At 44.4% G+C, this 20088-nt stretch overlaps 1 protein-coding gene across 2 annotated transcripts; it reads right to left on the reverse strand.

Moving 5' to 3' along the window:
• Positions 1 to 14070: 14070 nt before the first annotated feature.
• LOC104610009 (transcription factor MYB1-like) lies at positions 14071 to 16679 on the reverse strand. 2 transcript variants are annotated; one of them, XR_016085853.1, is made up of 4 exons: positions 16459 to 16679; positions 16222 to 16351; positions 15811 to 16098; positions 14989 to 15125 (listed from the first exon to the last, which is right to left on the reverse strand). XR_016085853.1 is itself a non-coding variant. In XM_088904309.1 (3 exons), exons 1-3 carry the CDS (start codon positions 16595 to 16597, stop codon positions 14555 to 14557), a joined length of 840 nt encoding a protein of 279 aa, XP_088760435.1. In that variant the 5' UTR covers positions 16598 to 16648; the 3' UTR covers positions 14071 to 14554. The 2 variants fall into 2 exon arrangements, 1 of the variants encoding a protein (XP_088760435.1); XM_088904309.1 differs by lacking the exon at positions 15811 to 16098 and having other exon boundaries at positions 14071 to 15125; positions 16459 to 16648.
• Positions 16680 to 20088: the final 3409 nt, after the last annotated feature.

Genomic DNA, 20088 nt, shown 5'->3' on the forward strand with positions numbered 1-20088 from the left:
TTAGTATTTGAGAGGACACCATTTTGAGACTGTGGCGGCACTCGCTTCTGATTGAATATTTAAAGCTGAAATCTCTACTTCAACTTCCCCCAGATCTATCAAAGCTTTACAAGATTTGTAAGGTGTAATCACCATCAGTTTTGGCAGGTTTAATTCTCTGAGTATCGACTGCGCAATACCCCTCCAATCCTTTGGTGGCCTTGATGTTTCCACCACAAAATTCTTCTCCCAGTCCTCCTCTCCTGCTGTTGTTACCAGTTTACAATTTCTTTTTCCTTTTTCTACAATCATCCATTTCCTCTCAATAGATTCTTCTTCTCTCTTTTGTTTGCCTACTTTCTCTTCCTTTGCCACCACCTCTATTTGTTCTGATTTCAGCTGTTGAGTAAAATCACTCAGTACCTCTGCCACTGCCTTCCATCCAATTCCCCTTCTACCTTCTGGGAAGCAAATTAACTGCTTCTTTCTTCCTCCAAAGAATTCTTGCAGAGTTATATAGTGTCCTTTTGCATTCTTTTTACATTCCAGCTCATATCTTTATATTCCATCAAAGTTGAACTCCATAAAGCTCACTTGTTTACCTCTAGAACTTGCTTCTGAAAAAAACTTCTTCACCCATTCGATCACTTCCAAACCGTCCAACAGTATTGTAGCTTTCTTTGCCTCACTAATCTTCAAGCTCTACAAGCCTCTGATTTTCAACACTTCAAGGATGAGGTCTTTTGCTTCAATCTTCATTGCTTTTCTCCATCTTGTAACTTCTACAAACCTATTCTCCATTAAACCATGGAAGATTAACTCAACAAGGTGGTTCAAGGGGTTATTTTTTGGGTCAAGCCATACCCGTGTCTTGAATGTCTCCACACTTAACTCATTTCCAATTTGGATTCTTAGGGGTGTCAATGATATTCGAAAATCCGATTTTGAATTCGAGATTCGATATAATCGAATCGAATTTAGATAATTCGAATATCTAATCGGTTGAATTTGAATATCCTATTCATACAGAATAGTTAATCAGATTCGGATTCAGATATGACCTGATTCGATTCGATAAATATCCGAATTCGACTGATTATTTAATTCTTATATATAATATTTAAACATTTAAATGTCTTATATAATTTATATATATATAATAATTAAATTATATAAATAATTTATATATTTATATATTTTATATGAATAAAATATTTATTTTATATATTTAGTAATTACCTAAAATAATTAATTAGTCGAATTCAAATCGAATCGAATATTCGAATATTTATTCGGATTCAAATTTATATATTGCTTGATCCAATTTGAATTCGATCCATTTACACCCCTACCAACAGTGCTAAAACCTCGGACCATCTCATCCTATCCTCCTCGCCATTCCATTTCTAGAGTGTCGGGCAATGATAAAAGTCGTAGCATTGAAGCCCAATCCTATGCCTACTAACACTATCTTTGTAGCGTAGGGATTTCAAGGGTTAATCCCTCAAAACCTCCCACCAAGAATTTGCATACAAAACATTCCCTTTCCTCGAATCCTTCATCCAAAATGACCACTCTCATTCAATTTTCAATCAAGGGCTCTTAAATTCAATTACTGTGGAGTTGAGAAGGATTGAAAGTCTTATATCAAGTAAAACTTGTTAAATTTCCACAAAACGGACCCAAAACTTGAATAGCGAATTAACAACGATTGAAGTTGGCCTTGCAAAAAAGAAAACAAGGTTGTGGCGGCACATTTATCATAATGTCAACAACTTGATTAGTGATGCAATGAATCTCATCTCTATATCTCTTTTCTTAACTTTGTCCCTAATTGATGAAGAAATATTTGGCCCGACCTCGCAATCGTGCCACGTGGCAAAAAACAAGTAGCTCGGCACTTAAAGCAGCGTACCCAGGGTGCAAACACCAAGGGAAGAAACCAGCAGTCTGAACTCCCTACTAAGAGCTCAAACTCCCTACGAGGAGCCTGAACTCTCCCTTTGGCCCCGAGCCACACAAATCAGTGACCCGAACTGGCCCGCCTCATGGCAGTTCAGGACACTCCCCTATCCGAACTCAAGACTTCGCCTCGCACACCGCTCCAACACTTCGCCTCCAGAACGCCGAACTAGACAAACCACAACGTAACTAACACCGAAGGAGTCCGTATCCAGGGGCGGCGCACCTGACTGACTTGGGATCTGACGCTTGACAGCCGCACTTCAACGGCCACCTACCACCGTCACCTGCCACCATCATCTCCAGTTATAGAGACGGCTCCGACAAAAAGAGCAGTGGCAATTCTACCCCAGCAGAGGTGATGACACCCGAACTGGCAGAAGCACGGAAGTAATCATACCCGACCTGACAGAAGCCTAGGAGTGAGTACGCGAGGTGGTTATAAAAGGCTCTCTACCCCCCAAGAACATGGTATGCAAACTTTGCGCTATATGGTTTTATCTTGCCTTTGAAGGATTCTAACTTGAGCTTCGGAGCCTTTACACCGGATTCCCCCCGGAGCTTCCTCATCCTCTCCGTTTCAGGTTCCCTGCTACTCAGTTCAGAGGCAAGGTCGTTGACAGCTAAGACCGGCCGGATTGCGCATCATCAATTGGCGTCGTCTATGGGAAAGCTTCAAAAAGCCTCCCTCCAAACTCTCATAACCTATTTTCTTCAAAAACCCAACACTCATGACTTCTTCCAGCAACGCCGGACGTGGCAAGGAGACAAACACCACCGGGGAACAACTTCAAGTCCCCGTGGTGTGCGTTGGACAGTTCACCATCCCCCTTTCGGTGGATGGGATCCCCAGCTTTAATGCGCCACAAGCAGTGGCGCCCGTAAACCTTCCTGTCACGAGCATCCCCTTTCCTCCCCTATTGAGACAACCTTTACCGAACCAACTACCATCCCCTGGCAGCCAGCCAAAACCGGTTGGACGACCTGATGCAGTGCATGCGGGCAATGCAAGCCCAAATAAAACAGTTCCAGCAACACCAGCTTCATCAGCACCAAGTACTGCACAACATCTCCCAGTATCACTATCAACAGCAGTTCCCCCAACTGCCGCTGAACCAACCACTACTTCCACCTCGGCACCCTGCTCTGAGGCCGGTTAAGGCCTCCCCACAGGATGGATGCCCCCACCAGGGAAAGGCCTCCCGGCCCCAGAACCCCCCTAACAGCCAGGCCTCGTCCCCGGGCCAAAGAGAGAGAAAAATCTTCCCCGCCTCGCAGCTCGCAGGCGGGTCAGGAACCTCGCCCGCAAGATCAGCACCTCGGCGCTCCAAGCCCGAGTTCCCGCTCACGGAAAACCGATTCAGCGCCCTGGCAGCAGACTACCAGCATTCCGGGCCCATCGAGCTCGGCAACACGGAGGCCAACAGCGCCAGTACCAGGCCCACTCAACAATGAAGGCGCCGGCGAAGTCGCCGAACTGCCACCCGTGTCCTGTCAGAGCTCAGAGGCAAGGAAGAAACGAGCTCAGACGAGGTAGGAGCTGCCCCGATTCTCTCAGTTCCTTCCCCCCCTCGCATCGGAACTCCTAGCGGTCCCCTTGCCCAGAGATTTCAAGCTCCCACCTTTGGACAAGTATGACGGGTCCTTTGACCCCAACGACCACGTTGACGCTTTCCAGTCCCAAATGCACCTCGCTAGGGCCAGTGAATCGTACATGTGTGTGGCCTTCACCACCACCTTCAGGGGGGTAGCCCGCACTTGGTACAGGAACCTGGCCCCTGGGTCGATAAAGTGCTGGGCCCAGTTCGTGCAGGTCTTCACCGCACACTTTGTCACCAGCAAACGGTGCCCCAGAACAGAGGAAAGCATCTTCGGAGTAGTCCAGAGGGAAGGAGAATCCATCCGGGGCTACATCAAGCGATTCAATGAAGCATGCTTGCAGATACCACGGTTAGACCCCGCGGTGCAGCTCGCGGCGGCCAAGAGAGGAGTAACGCACAAAGAGTTCAAATGACACATGGTAGCTAACCAGCCCGCAACCGTGGCCGAATTCCTCAAGCTCGCGGACAAGTTCATGAGGACAGAGGAAGAAATCAACCAACGAACTGAAAGTGGGAACGAGAAAAGAAAGAGGGAAGGCGAGCCCTCCAACACAGTCGACAGAAAAAACCCGGCCCGGGAGCTGAAGCCGAACCAGTCGTTTCGAGCTCCCCTATCAGTTCGGACGGATTACACGCCGTTAAACACGAGGCAGACCGAGATCTTAATGACAATCAAGGACGCCCCATACGTTAAGTGGCCACCTCGCCTAAAGGGAAATCCGAACGAGAGAAATAAGAAGTTGTATTGTAGTTTCCATAGAGACCACGGTCATAGTACCGAGCAGTGTAATAATCTCCGGGATGAGATAGAGAGACTCATCCGTCGCAGATACTTAAGAAATTTTGTACAACATAACAATAATAACAATAAGGCAGGTCGGCAAGGGGAGCACGAAAAGGATGCCCCTGAATCTAGCAGCAGACTGCAGAACCGTTGCAGCGACAGCCTCCGAAAGAGAGGCCAGTTCGGGGAACCATCCATGTAATTGTGGGAGGTTCGGTGGTAGCAGGGTGTACCTCGGCAGCAGCCCGGACTTCAGTTCGCGAAGCGGCCCTCGAGGAACGGAACCCCCCAAAAAGACCGAAGACCGAAGAACCAATCTTCTTCACGGAAGACGACGCGCGAGGGGTCCACTACCCCCACGATGACGCGCTTGTCATTAAACTAAGGATCAGCGACTTCGAGGTCAAACGCGTACTCGTAGATTCGGGCAGCTCGGCGAACATCCTCTTCAAATCAGCATTTGACCGGCTACAGTTACAGAGGAGCGAGCTGAAGCCCGTGAACACTCCTTTGGTGGGTTTCAGCGGAGAGGAAGTCAGGCCCCTCGGAAAAATAACAGTACCTGTGGAAGCCGGCACATGGCCTTCTGCAGTCAGACTCAACCATGATTTCCTGGTGGTCGCAACCCCCTCCCCATACAATGCCATAATAGGGCGGCCAATCACGCATATCCTACAGGCGGTGGTCTCCACCTACTATTTGGCCATGAAATTCCCTACAGACTTCAGTGTGGGGGTAGCGCGGGGCGACCAGCTCGAGTCCCGCAAGTGCTATGTTGCCGCCCTGGAGGGAAAAACCAAGGTGGGCGATGACCTTGAACTGGAGCGGCCTGAGGAACGAGCTTCGCCCACAGAGGAAACGGTCGCAGTCCCGACTTCGGCTACGAACCCAGCTCGCACACTACAGATCGGTGCTTCCGTCGAGGAAATCCTACGAACCGAACTGTCAGACCCGTTAGACAGAAGAAACGCAACTTAGCCCCAGAGCGTTGGAGGGTGATCGACGAGGAGGTCGAGAAGCTCATCGCAGCAGACTTCATAAGGGAAGTCCATTACCCGAGCTGGGTGGCCAACCCAGTGCTGGTAAAAAAGGCGAATGGCAAGTGGCGCATGTACGTCAACTACACCGACCTGAATCGAGTTTGCCCGAAAGATTGCTTCCCCCTCCCCAGAATTGGCCGCCTAGTGGACGCGACCTCGGGACACGAGTTGCTAAGCTTCCTGGACGCCTACTCGGGCTACAACCAAATCAGGATGGACAAGTCCGATGAGGAAAAAACCAGCTTCATAACCGAGTTTGGCCTGTACTACTACAAGGTCATGCCCTTCGGATTAAAAAATGTCGGGGCAACCTTCCAAAGACTTGTAAATATGCTGTTTCGGCCCTTGATTGGCACGAAGATAGAATGTTATGTAGACGATATGGTCGTCAAGACACAGTTTTCACAAGAACTAATACAAGACTTAGATTCTGTCTTCCAAATCCTGCGTCAATTTAGCACGAAGTTGAACCCTAAAAAAGGGGTCTTCGGCGTCACCTCGGGCAAGTTCCTAGGGTACATTGTCAATCGGCGCGGTATTGAGGCCAATCCAGACAAGATAAAAGCCATCCTAGATATGAGTCTACCCTAGAATGTAAAAGAAGTTCAAAGGCTAAACTGCCGCATAGCCGCTCTAAGCCGCTTCATGTCTAAATCAGCAGACCGCTGCCTACCTTTCTTCAAAGCAATCAAAGGCAAAGGGTTTGAATGGACCCAAGACTGCCAGCTCACATTTGACGAGCTAAAAAGTTACCTCGCTAGTGTGCCAACCTTAGCCCGGCCCGAGGAGGGCAAGGTCTTAGAACTGTACCTCTCGGCAAGCGACGAGGTGGTCAGTTCGGTAATAATAAAAGAAGCAGACCGGGTCCAGCGACCCATCTACAATGTTAGTAAAATTTTGCAGGGAGCAGAGACAAGGTACCCGCAGATAGAAAAGCTAGCAAACGCACTGGTGATAGCAGCTCGGAAACTCCGCCCGTACTTCCAAGCTCACACCGTCATCGTCCTGACTGACAAACCTCTGAGGCAAGTTTTACTCAAACCCGAGGTTTCCGGTCGACTAACGAAATGGGCCATCGAACTCAGTGAGTACGACCTCCAGTACAAGCCAAGAACTGCTATTAAGGCCCAAGCCTTGGCAGATTTTATCGCCGAGTGCACGTTTAGCCTCGAAGCCCCTGAGCCGGTCGAGTCCGAGATCCCCAGTTCGGGCGAGCTTGGAGCTCCCAAGCCAATAGAGTCTGAACCCCGTGAAGTAGCAGCCAGTGTAGCATCTCTCCTGGTTAGGCCAAACGCGAACTGGGATGAGGAGCCCTGGATCCTTCACGTAGATGGCTCCTCGAACCAGCAGGGCAGCGGGGCTGGAATAGTGCTACACGGCCTGAGCAAAACAAAATTGGAATGCGCACTACGCTTTGAGTTCGCAGCATCCAACAACGAGGCGGAGTACGAGGCACTGATAGCTGGGCTGAACCTAGCACACAAGGTCGGAGCGAAGCACGTAGTTATCTGCAGTGACTCCCAGCTCGTGGTCAACCAAGTTACAGGCGAGTACGAAGCACGCGAGCTCACTATGATTGCATACTTAGCAAAAGTAAAGGAGGCTCTGCTCAACTTCCAGTCACATTTCATCAGGCAAATCCCGAGGTCAGAGAATACTGAGGCCGACACCCTGTCCCGGCTAGCCAGCACGAGTCACAACGCCATAAGAACTGTGTACATAGAGGACTTACCTCGGCCCAACATTCTCGATGGGGCAGAATAGGTCGCTCCCGTCTTTGAAGCAGAGCCGAGCTGGATTGACCCACTCGCAAGCTTCCTGCTAGATGGAACCCTCCCTGTGGACCGCAATGCAGCCAAGAGGATGCAGCGCCAGGCAGCCAAATACGTCATAATAGACGAACGGTTGTACCGATGATCTTACACGCTCCCCTACCTGCGTTGCTTGCGACCTGCCGAAGCCGAGCTCGTACTCCGTGACACTCATGAAGGCTTGTGTGGCGGACACCTGGGAGGCAGAGCCCTCGCTCAAAAGGCACTTCGACAATGATACTACTGGCCAGGGATGAAGGTAGAGGTCGTCGAGCTCGTCAGAAAATGCGACAAGTGTTAGAAGCATGCCAATATCCACCATCAGCCTGCTGCCGACCTCAAGTACCTCACCAGTCCATGGCCCTTTGCACAATGGGAAATCGACCTTCTGGGGCCATTCCCGCCAGCAACAGGTGGGAGAAAGTTTCTAGTGGCGGCAGTAGATTACTTCACAAAGTGGATAGAAGCTGAACCTCTGGCAACAGTTACAGCCCGAAACATACAGAACTTCTTTTGGAAGAACATAGTATGTCGCTTCGGGCTACCTCGGGTACTGATCTCCGACAACGGAAAATAGTTCGAGGATATCAAGTTCCAAGAATGGTGCCAAAGTATGGGAATTCGTCAGAACTTCACGTTGGTCGCACACCTGCAGGCAAACGGTCAGACAGAAGTAATGAACTGAGCCATCCTTCGCGGACTGAAAGCACGACTAGACCGAGCTAAAGGGTTGTGGGCGGATGAGCTACCAAGTGTCCTATGGGTTCATCGAACCACGAAAAAAACCGCTACGGGAGAGACCCCCTTTAACCTCACCTACGGAAAAAACTGCGACTAGAAGCATACGACGAGCAGACAAACGGAGACGAGTTACGCACCAACCTCGACCTACTGGACGAGGTAAGAGACCTCGTGCACATCCGAACTGCGGCCTACAAGCAAAAGGTAGCTCGGTACTATAACGCCAGAGTAAAGAAGAGGAGCTTCCGCGTCGGCGACCTGGTTCTCCGTAAGATCATGGTACCCGAACCCGGCGTGGAAAAACTCGGACCAAATTGGGAAGGACCCTACAGAGTAAAGAAAGCACTCGGGGGGGCACACGAGCTCGAAACCTTAGAGGGAAAGCAAGTACCCCGAGCATGGAACATCGTCAACCTAAGGCGATACTACCTATAGACCGCCAAGCAAAGTGGATAAAATCACCACCAAAACAGGCCGCACGAGTGCGGTAGCCCGGACAGGAAACAGATCGAACGTATGATTAGTTCGGCAAATATGCTCAGTTCGGGAGAAAGAACAACCAACACTTAACCAAAAGTCATTCCATTTCAAAAGTAAGGTAGTACATTTAAAAAAAAAAATTACAAGCCCGGAGCTATTTCTTCATTATTAGAAGGCACTTCAACAATACCCGAAGGCCCCGCCTCGCCCTCGGAGTCTGGCTCACCGTCAGCAGCATTGGCCATCTCCTGAGTTATGCGCGAAGTGGATATGGCGCTAACATCAAGCTCGGGGTACATATTCCGGATCATCCACCGGCTTAGTTTAAAACCCCTCCTGTATGAATCCACCATCAGATCATCAAAGCCCGGCGAAGCAATGTACTCATCGACAGCCTTCTTCTTGGCATCTTCGATACCTTGAGAAAAGATCTGCGTCCTCTCCCTGATGTCCTCTTGAAGGTACTCGACCTGATGCTGCAGATCCAGCCTCAAGTCCGCCATGTGCTTCACCACCACTCCCATGGCCTCGGCATCTCTCTGAGACCTCGCCTGCCTGATCCGTGATAAATGACCAGTCTCCTCGGCAGCACGAGCAGCCTCCTCGGCAGCGCGACGAGCCTCTTCGGCAGCTCGCGCCTGCCTCGAGCTCCTCTCCACCTGAGCTGCCAAGGCGTGAATAAAAGAATTCACCTACCAAAAGGAACCGAATGATCAAAAGAACCAACAAAATGAAAGCCAAAGAGCTCTAAAAAAGAGAGAACACTTACCACCATGGCATGGGTAATGGCACGACATGCCACTTGATGCAGAGGGAGATCAGTCCATGCCGCAACCTCCTCGGGGAAAATAGCCTCCTTACTCTTTTGAAGAGCATGGGTCGGCGACAGCACACTCCTGAAATCCCCGGGGCCCCCGAGCCCGAGGGCCCAGCTCGCGTATGAGCAGACCCGGCGTAAGCAGGAGCACCGGCGTATGTAGGAGCCCCTGTGTAGGTAGTCTCAGCATAAGGGCCCCCTGCCGGCTCCTGCATTGGAGGAACCATCTCGGACTCCCTGGGCAGATCTTTTGGCGGATAGTCCGGTGCCTCGGGCTCCGCATCCCGGGGCATCTCGGCGCGAGTTCGCTTGGCAACCCGCTTTCTCCTCTTCATGCCTTGGAACAAGTACCCACCCCGGGTCCCTCGAAAATCCATCACACCTGTGAAAAGAAGTTCACCATCAGAAAAAAGCAAGAAAGACAGCAAGACAGAATCTCTAAGTGAAGAGCCTACCCGAACTCAGGCCAGTTGCAATGAGCTTGGCCTCCGTCAGATACTGTTGACACTTCAGCCCAAGCCGCGCCCATTGCTGGAGGCCCTTCACCGTCTCTTTGTCAAGCATGACCCCGGAGTCGGGAGCGGCCATCCCCCACCGGGTCTGAAACGGCCATCCCAGCACACTTCGCACCCCGAAATAGTCCCGCTTCCATGCTGGGACCTTGTTGGGGAGTTCATGTAAAAGCTTAAAGCCCGGGCGAGGAGACCCACTTACTTCTTAAGCATCAAGATTGAAGAAAAAATCTCCAAGTCCAACGGAAAGCTCTCTTCACAAAATAAGGAGATTGTCCCCACCAAATTTCGAATGGAGTTAGGGTGAAGCTGACCGACCGTCACGCCGAAGTGGTTCAAGACTTCGACAAGGAGGGGATGGAAAGGCAATCGCAGCCCCGCGGCGAGCTGCTCCCGGAATATCACGATCTCATCAGGACCGTGTTCCCAAGGAAAGCTTCCCGAAGGAATGAAATAAGCGTACTCCCCAGGCAAGTTATAGTAGGTAATGAGGGATTGGAGCCCCTCGGGCATCATGGTCGAATGACCAAACTTGTCTAACATCCGACCCCGATGAGAGGTGGATGCCAAACTACCTGAAGCGCCTCAGCCTACGAGTTCGAACTCTTCCTCGAGCTCTACCTCCGACTCGCTAGGGCTATCGGGGGATGCAACTCGGTTCGTAGAACCTGCATCAGACCCGCTGAAAGGACTATCTAAGCTATCCAACCTAGGCATCGGGGAGTGAGATGGGATCCAGGAAAGTACTCACCCAGAAAAAGGTTGTAGACCACAGAAGCTCGGACGAGCGGAAGACCTTGAACGCGAACTGAAAAAACCTGGGCGCAAACTGGATGCGAGTTGAAACTCGGACGCGAGCTCGAGAGAAATACAGAAGTGACAGCAACTGGGGTCCCCCCCGCTATTTATACTCACAGTGACCGAAAAGCGACAGCTTAGATCAAAGCCAATCCGACGGCCTACAATCGCACTGACCGCATGTCCCCTAAGACCGAGACATGATTGGCGCACGCTTTTCTGAAACTGACAGAGCGCCGGTGCTCGTCTTTTCGAGACTAACGGATGCCAACGCACGGCTCCTCAATAAAAGCGGCAGCGGCACGTTTTTTCAAATTTGAAAAGACGCCTGCTATCGCGCCTCCCAAGTGGCGCGCTTTTTTGAAATTTCAAAATAAAGCGCGCGCCGCCACATCTATCAGCGTTTAGGCAGGCCGGCACGCTTCCCGCCTTTTGGACGCTCGAAGAAACCCAAGGAACCCTGACAACGCACCTCACGCCATCAGAACCAAGATCCAAAGTACAGGGCAAATCTACCTGACACCTTGCGAACTCCCTGCGCCAGGGCAAGACCCTTAGCGCGAGGAGTGTGGGGCAATTGATGAAGAAAGATTTGGCCCGACCTCGCAATCACGCCACGTGGCAAAAAACAAGTAGCTCGGCACTTAAAGCAGCGTACCCAGGGTGCAAACACCAAAGGGAACAAACCAGCTGTCCGAACTCCCTACTAAGAGCTCGAACTCCCTACGAGGAGCCCGAACTCTCCCTTTGGCCCCGAGCCACACAAAGCAGTGACCCGAACTAGCCCGCCTCATGGCAGTTCGGGACACTCCCCTATCCGAACTCAAGACTTTGCCTCGCACACCGCTCCAGCACTTCGCCTCTAGAACGCCGAACTAGACAAACCACACCGTACCTGACACTGAAGGAGTCCGTATCCAGGGGCAGCGCACTTGACTGACTTGGGATCTGACACTTGACAGCCGCACTTCAACGGCCACCTGCCACCGTCACCTGCCACCACCATCTCCTGTTATAGAGACGGCTCCGACAAAAAGAGCAGTGGCGGTTTTGCCCCAGCAGAGGTGATGACACCCGAACTGGAAGAAGCATGGAAGTAATCATACCCAACCTGACAGAAGCCTAGGAGTGAGTGCGCGAGGTGGTTATAAAAGGCTCTCTACCCCCCAAGAGCATGGTATGCAAACTTTGCGCTAGCTGGTTTTATCTTGCCTTTGAAGACTTGAGCTTCAGAGCCTTTACACCGGGTTCCCCCCGGAGCTTCCTCATCTTCTCCGTTTCAGGTTCCCTACTACTCAGTTCAGAGGCAAGGTCGTTGACAGGTAAGACCGGCCGGATTGTGCATCATCACTAATGATCATAAATTGGTAATTAACTTATGGGTTTTGGCATTGGAGTTAAGGAATTTGTTTGCCCTTAAGTACATATGTTGCTCTAATGTTCTCACACTGCAAAATTGAAGTTTGAGGAAGAAAAATCCTCTTTTGAGATGGACGTTCTTCCCACCTTGGTTCTCCTTGTTATTTATATCCCTTTCTGTATGTAGAGTTTGCAAACTGGCTATCATGCAATCTATTTGTTTTGATAAGACATGGGATAAAGTTTTACTACTTTGCAGATTTGTGTGACTTCTTCATCAGCAATAGATCCTACTAGACTTTTGGGTCCAGAGCTTATTCATCAAAGAGCATGACATGTAGAGCTTCATCAGCAGCAAACTCTTATAGACTTTTGGGCCCAGAGCTTCTTTATTAGAGAGCACAATACAGAGCTTCATTAACAACAAACCCTCATAAACTTTTGGGTCCATAAGTTCATCAGAGAGCATGACACATAGAGCTTCGTTAGCAAAGACCCCATAGACTTTGGGTCTAGAGCTTCTTCATCAAAGAGCACAACATGTAGATCTTGATCAACAGTAGACCCTTGTAGACTTTTGGGTCTAGAGCTTCTTCATCAGAGACCACAACATGTAAAGCTTCATAGATCTTCAGGTTCGACGTCTCTTGGATTTGGAGATTGGCTAGTAGATCTAAAAACTAATTTGTAAAAAATAGAAAATATTAAAATTATCTTAATAATTCATGCCACTAATTCTCCCTCCTCTAAATTACACCATTAATTTTTCTACAATTCATTAACTCAATTTATATCTATATTCATTTCAATTTAATTGTAAATTAATTTCAATTAAATAAAACATAATTCCATCTAATTACAATTTATAAAATAATTAACTTAATATAATTACTATTTACTTCATAATGTAAAATAAGTTCTATTTGATTATATTTCATTACCCATATAATATTAAATTGTAGAATATTAGGCTAAATAATATGCTTCCATTTAATTATAATTATTAATAAAAATGTATAATTATTGACAAAATTTAACTTTGTATAAGAAGAAGTATTAAAAAGAATCCTCACATTTTAAAATTATTCAATATAAATTCAAATTTAATTATACAAATAAAACACCATTACATATAATGTTTTATTAATAACAATAAGTAAATAATAAACTGAACTTTAAATTCCATACAAAAAACTAATTTTAATAGAAATGTATAATTAATTTCCTAAAGGAACTATTAAAATTATAATCCATTAACTATACATTTGAACATAATAAAAAATAATTTAACATAGTAAAAGAAATTAAAAAACTTAATTAAGTAAGGAAATAAATATTAATTTTTATTATTTATGATAATAAATTTTATTAATATAAAAATAAGATAATTAAATTAGTAAAATTAGTAAATGTTTTTTGCTTATTGGAATTTTAAAATTAATAACACTATATTTATTAAATAATAAAAGGATATAAGTTAATAAATTTTTTTCTTCATAAATTAATAAAACAATAAGAATTTAAAAATTAATATTCGTTCAAAATTCATTTAATATTAATAAATTAAAGAAATAATTAAAAGTAATTAACATAAAATATTGTAAATTTATTAGTTTTGAAATTTGTTTTCCTTAATTTAAATCAAATTTACATGTTGGTAAATACAAAGACTGATAAATTATGGTTGGTTTGAAACTGGATTTGCTCAACCTACTTGGGAATATTGTTATAAGAATTTGATTTAAGTAAAAAGTAATGGAATTGGAGAAGACAATTAAAAACCAAGGAGTTTGTGATGGTTGTTGAGACACGATGAAGGAGTTATGCATTTTGCTTATGTAAGTTACGAAAAAACATGATGCTAGGGGAATGTAATAGATCTGTTCATCTTGCCTCAACTTTTCATTTTGTGGAGAACAAAAATTATAATAATGTTATAATTTGAGTCTCATTTAGCTATAATTTAAATTCAGTTCAATTAGTTTGTAGATTAATTAATTAGTAATGTTAAAGGAGTAAGGACCAGCTTCACAACATAACAAAAAAAAAATGCTTGAGTTGGATACTTGGATTGGTTTAGCCCAATTGGGAAAACCATAAGGCTCCTTCAGCTTCTAATTCTTTTAACAAATTAAGCCCCTACATTAATTGCACAGGTTCACACTAGTATAATTCTAAAAACAATCTTTACCAAACAAAACCCACAGCAATAACACATTTAACAAACAGATTCTACAACAAAAAATACATAGTCAAAACCCAAAAGTAGGATTTTGCTTTTAGACTTCGATAAGCACAAGAGCAAAAGCTTATCCAAACACAACCTAGATCTATCTATAAATTTAAATGCCATAATTCAAATTACAGTATATAAGACTCCACATTTTGGTTTGGAACAAAAGGTAGGGAAAGGTTGAAAACCTATACAAAGTTTATAAAGATTCCCCTACCTTCCACTTCCTTTCCCTAGCTACTTTTTACTTCAAACCAAACACACCATAAATGAAAGTAAACACTCCACATCATTTACAATCACAAGTACTAATCTTAACTAACACTTCTATACTTAAAAGAAAAACTCTAGTAGGCATTAGGTCCTTCAAGTAACTTCACTCAAATAATAATTAATCAAACATCTCCCCTCCCAAATCTTCTAAGAAGTAATTTTATTCAAATAATGTCCATATCTGAAGCTAATAGGTCCCAAATGTTTTTACTGAAAGACAAGTGATCCCCCTCATCAGTAGTGCTGCTTATTTCCTCATAAATGTTTCCAAACCCTGTCATTGCTGGTTGCACTTCAACCGCAAGGCTATCTTCTTCTGACCCACTGATAATGGGGCAGGTGGTGTCCACCATATCACTTTCATCTAAGACACTCTTCCACCATTGCACGAGATCGTTTGTAGGTGGTGGAAGATCAGGAGATGTCTCGTTAGGCATTTCTCCTGATCGATTATTTGTGCCCACAGTGGTAGAATTATCAGGGTCCGCCTTGCTAAGAATTTCTCCTGATTGGCTCGTAGCGCCCTCACTGGTAGGATCAGGCAATGGTCTGAACCATCGAGAGCTTTTTGTGAAGGTACGAGGCTGAGGTCTGATAGCTTTGATCTTCTCAACTGTGGTGTTCGCTTTCTTCTCTTCTTTGGAGACAAGTTTCTTCTTGCTCAACCGTGTGTTGCAATAATTCTTTATGTCGTTCGCTGTTCTTCCGGGAAGTCTGCCGGCAATTAACGACCATCTGAGAATTAAAAGAATAGAAAGATAATTTAGGTGACGTTTGATAAATCTGAAATTTTAGATCTGAAAAGTTAAAAAGATAATTGTCTGAAATGTGAAAAGAAGCATATATATTTTTCTACTTTTTAGAGACTTTGAATCCACAAGTTTGTTTGTCTTTGATCACCCTTTACCATCTAAAATTTACTGATTTTACTATTTTACCCCTACAACATACTATTTGGAAATATTGAGTTTAATTTTGCATTATCTCATAAAAAATAATTTATGACCTCAAAATAATATTGAAACAATTCAACTAATAAATAATAAATTAATAATTAATAAATGAAATGATTAAAATTAAAAAAAATAATTAATGACTATAAAAATATTAAAAATTAATAAAAATAATTTATAATTATTATTATTATTACTCATTGAATCGCCGCTATTGCAAGTTGTAGTAGCGGCGATGGCAAGAAGATAGGGGAGAGAGAGAGAGAGATGTTGAATGGAAAGATGCATTTTTTACTTTAGGCCACGCCTAAAACGTGTTTGAACGCCTTAAGTGGCAGGCCTAAGTCTAAAAATTTCAAATTTGAAAAAACTTTTCAAACCCTATTTAATATGCGGCAATAAACAAAGTGGCGTCTGAAAAGAATATTTTCAGATATAGAAATCTAAAAAGTACAATCAAACACCACCTTAATTTCAATTTGATTTAGTTGATCTACTCGTCATAGCAAGAGTTAATTCTGAAGTAACGTTAGATCAGCTGGTCTCCAAGAGGACTCTTTCAATGTCATTTCAACAGTACTAGTGCAACTTGAGCCAGCAGTAAACATAATGGCCTACACTCATAGCAAGAGTTAATTCTGAAGTAACGTTAAATCAGCTGGTCCTTCCTTTTCCTACATTTTTCTTCAAACCAAATATAACCTTAAGGTTTCTACAATTGTGGACACGGTTCTCCACTTCTCCTACAGCCGGCCCTAAGATAAAACAGACACTATATTAGTCAAGGGCAACCTGTGCAACACCTGACCTTGCCATCTGTTATGTTTTAATTTTGTTTCAAGCAAGCAAATTAACAACTTCATCTATATATACACTACCTGTTCCCTAAGAGCTTATGAAGCCTTATAATCAGATCAACTTCATCTAAAGTGAACTTCCCTCTCTTGATATCCGACCGGAGATAGTTCAACCATCTAAGCCTACAGCTCTTTCGGCATCTATTCAGCCCTGATAATGCAATAACAATAAAGAAAAGTAGAAATAAATAAATAATAAAGCAATATCATCAAACAAACCATTAATTAGAGAACAAATAAAATAAATTTGTACAGTACCTGCTCTAAGAGGAACGAGACACCACTTCCCTTCTCCATACCTCTCAATGCATTTCCTCAGAAGAATATCTTCTTCTTTAGTCCACGCACCTTTTCTTAAACCCAAAAAACCATCCATAACTTCACAAGTTCGTGTCATCTTCTACAAGCTACAATGCACCAAACCCATTTACTTATTTATATTCTCATTTCAACATTTTCTGGCCAGTAATAAACTCCACTACGTGCACTTATCTCAATCACATATTAAGAATATGCCTCCATGGCTTCTTCTTTCTTTCTAACCAAAACATAACTTTACAAATTATTGCTATCAATCAACTACCAGTCATACTCTTCTCCACTTATCCTTCCTATGAACGCAGCTAGATCAAACCAATAGGAGACTAGAAGTTCGTTAGATGGCTTCTCTGTTTCCAATTGCATCAACATTTTATCCGCCAGGTCATCTATCCTATTATTTGCTGCCACATTTAATGCTTTCTTTTTTTTAAGTCTAAACCCAATTTCATTCATAAAATGCTCAGGTTACAAAGCAAAAAAATGAACAACAATCAAAAAAGCATATTAAGCATGCTAAAACAAAAACACGTAACCACGAGCACCAGGACAAAAACGACTTGAGAAATCTCTGCAACTAATGCAAATTTAATAAAAAACATCAAAACGGTCAGCTAAATTAATGCCACCAATAAAGATGAAGCCAGAAAGTGTTTTTCCCTAACAAATGAGTTCGGATCAATTACACAAAACCCTCAAGGGTATAGAGAAAACAGATACCACCGCACCCAATCTATGACATAAATGAAAACGTGAAAGCGAGAGGACCAAGATCACCTCCTGTTAAAACTGTCCCAAACCTTCTTTTTTTTTCGTGATGGAAGATATTTATTTGAGAAGAACGAGCAAACCAGCTGCCAGATGTGGTGGAGTTCGAAGCAAGAAGCCAGAGATTCCTCTGAAATCACCACAAAATTAAAGAAATTTGGGTGATGTTTGGCATGGATGTTGATTTCCCCACATAGGATCCACATCAGAATTTGAAGAATCAGTGATTTTTTTCCTATTTGGTTGGCCGATTATGTCGATTTCTGAGAAATCAGCCAAAACCAATTATTAAAATCAGTCCTTTTCAGGGATCACATTTTCTGATGATTTCTTGATTTTTAACTGATTCTGAATATTTAAGAATGACATGATATTAATAAATCCAATACAAAAATAATCGGCCCTTAAAAAATTAGTACCAAAATTGATTTCTCAAGAATCAGCTTAAATGACATAAATAATATCAAACAACAATTTTTGGTGATTTTTCAAAAATCTCTGATTCTAGAAAGAAATCATCATTTGTTTTTAGCTAAAACTGTATAATATATTACATATGAGGAGATCTGTAAAGCCAACGGGCAACAACTATGCTTGAAAATTATGTATCCATTGTCTCAAATAAGGCAATTATTGATCATCTATCAGGTCATAATTAATAAATAAGACAATTATTTATTTTTCCTTCTCTATTGATCTAGATAGATAGACCAGTAAATCTCCATTGGTTCTTTCAATTTTTGACCTGATGGACGATCTTTTAATCCATTTCAGCCACTGCAACTCATGATAATTTATCCTTATTTTTTATTTATTCCATAAATGCAACAACCACCACTTTGCACAGTTGCTGGTATTCTTTAAAATTTCACCAATCACCATTATACACGCCACCATGGATCAAGCCATCAACTTGCAGGAAAAATGGATAGCCAAACCAAAAAACGTCTCGATCAAAGCCAAGAAAGCAACATCAGTGGTTCCAGACCCAAAACCTCCCACGGCCATTGTCCACCGATTAGTACCAACACGGCGACACCATTGTTTTGAAAAACTGTCCCACTCCATTAGAGTCAAGAAAGTTTTCACCGACCAGACAAAACAAATTCATCTATAGAATGGTTATAATTGTCTTTAAAATCTTAAAAAAGAGGGAGAAATACCCAGTTCAAAATTTATTAGGCTCAAAGTACAGAGGGGAATGCATCTGACCATGAATTGATGTTAAATTCACGGACAGAATGTGATTTATACGGGGACAGGGCTGGATTTCAGAATTCTTCATCGTATTTTTCCCTTTTTAAAAAAGTTGGTGGCCCTCAAATAAATGCCTAAAAGTTTTGTCGCCAAATGTTTAAAAAGCGCTTGATTAATAAGTAGAAGCAGCCAAATAAATATCTGTCAAGCGCTTGAAAAGACAGATACCCTCCTTGTATTCTTGCAAATTTTAAGATTTGAGTGGTTGTAACTCGACTACGAAGGATGAAACTGAAGGAGCTCACTTTGACTACGAAAATGAGGGATACAATCGAATCGAGAGAAGTGATTGGTCATGGCTGAACTGGCCCTGTGAGATACATGTGAGATACATGGTCGTCAGCTATGGCGTTACCACGTCATTCCAGCTCAGCCATGTCGGCATAGTTCAGCTACGTCGGTTTAGTTCGGTCACGTCGGTCTAATTCGATCAAGCTACATTATTATTGTGGCCCCCCATATTATCCTTCTAGTCATGTCAACTAAACGTCATATGGATGAGTGCAATTACAAAATGAGGAATAAGGAAGATGACTCCGCTGGGGAATGGGACTTTATCCCGAATACTTCAGCGGCTAACCTCGTTCCAACAATCCCGCAAGCCCAATCCGATCAGGACACAGATCTTCGGCTATAAAAATGTACTCTATGCTCGAGGTAAGGAATCCGAACTTCTGACACCCGTACTGCTACTTAGCTCAGACCAGCATCCTTCTAACTCGGCCCGACCATCTACCACCTCCTACTGACTTGAGCGTTGGAGTACATACCTGGGGATAACTCCTCAGGCTCGTCCTTGTAGCTCGGCCCCACCCTGCTAGCAAGGAACTATTTGGTTACTTTCCTCAGTTCGTTCAACACCTCGGATTGAAGTGCGGCCTCGTCCTCAGTTCGTGCAACACCTCAGATTGAGTAGCATCAGATTGGTGCCATCTGTGGGAACGCACAAAAAGCCCTTTCCGAAAATCTTTTCTTACCGCGCAATCAAGAAAGCGATCAAGATGCCCAAGAACCAGTCCGAGCGTTCAACAGGCCAATTCCCATCTCGGGAGTCTCACCACCGCAGTCCTCTGCATCAAGAAACTCCACAACCTGTAGCCGTAGTTGATCCTGAGTAGTTCCGAGCAATGTAAGAAAAGGTCGACAAGATCTTCGAAATGAAGTAGAACCTAGGACCCGTGGCACCGCCTAGCAAGACTGTCCCCCCTTATGCACCGACACGCACAAAGGATAATCCTCATCTAGAGGACCCCAAAGCGCGTAAAGCAGACAAGGGCATAGCGTGGTCCAACCAAGAAAAGCAGGATACAACAAGAAGGTTGGCCCCCTCCGTTCGCTCTCATAGCACGATGCACCAAACCACGCGGATTCCTGCCAAGGAAAGGCTCGGCAGACGAACGCCACCCCACGTGGTCTTCGTCAACGAATCCAGCTCCATGAAAGACCACGCAGCACGCCCCAAGAAGGAAAGGGCAACACACATTATGACTCCAAACCAAAGGGATGACGAGACTTGAGAACTCCACCTGCGCTTAGAAGAGCTAG

This window comes from Nelumbo nucifera, chromosome 4 (genome assembly GCF_055504915.1).
Source record: "Nelumbo nucifera cultivar China Antique chromosome 4, China Antique-T2T, whole genome shotgun sequence".
Classification (NCBI taxonomy): domain Eukaryota; kingdom Viridiplantae; phylum Streptophyta; class Magnoliopsida; order Proteales; family Nelumbonaceae; genus Nelumbo; species Nelumbo nucifera.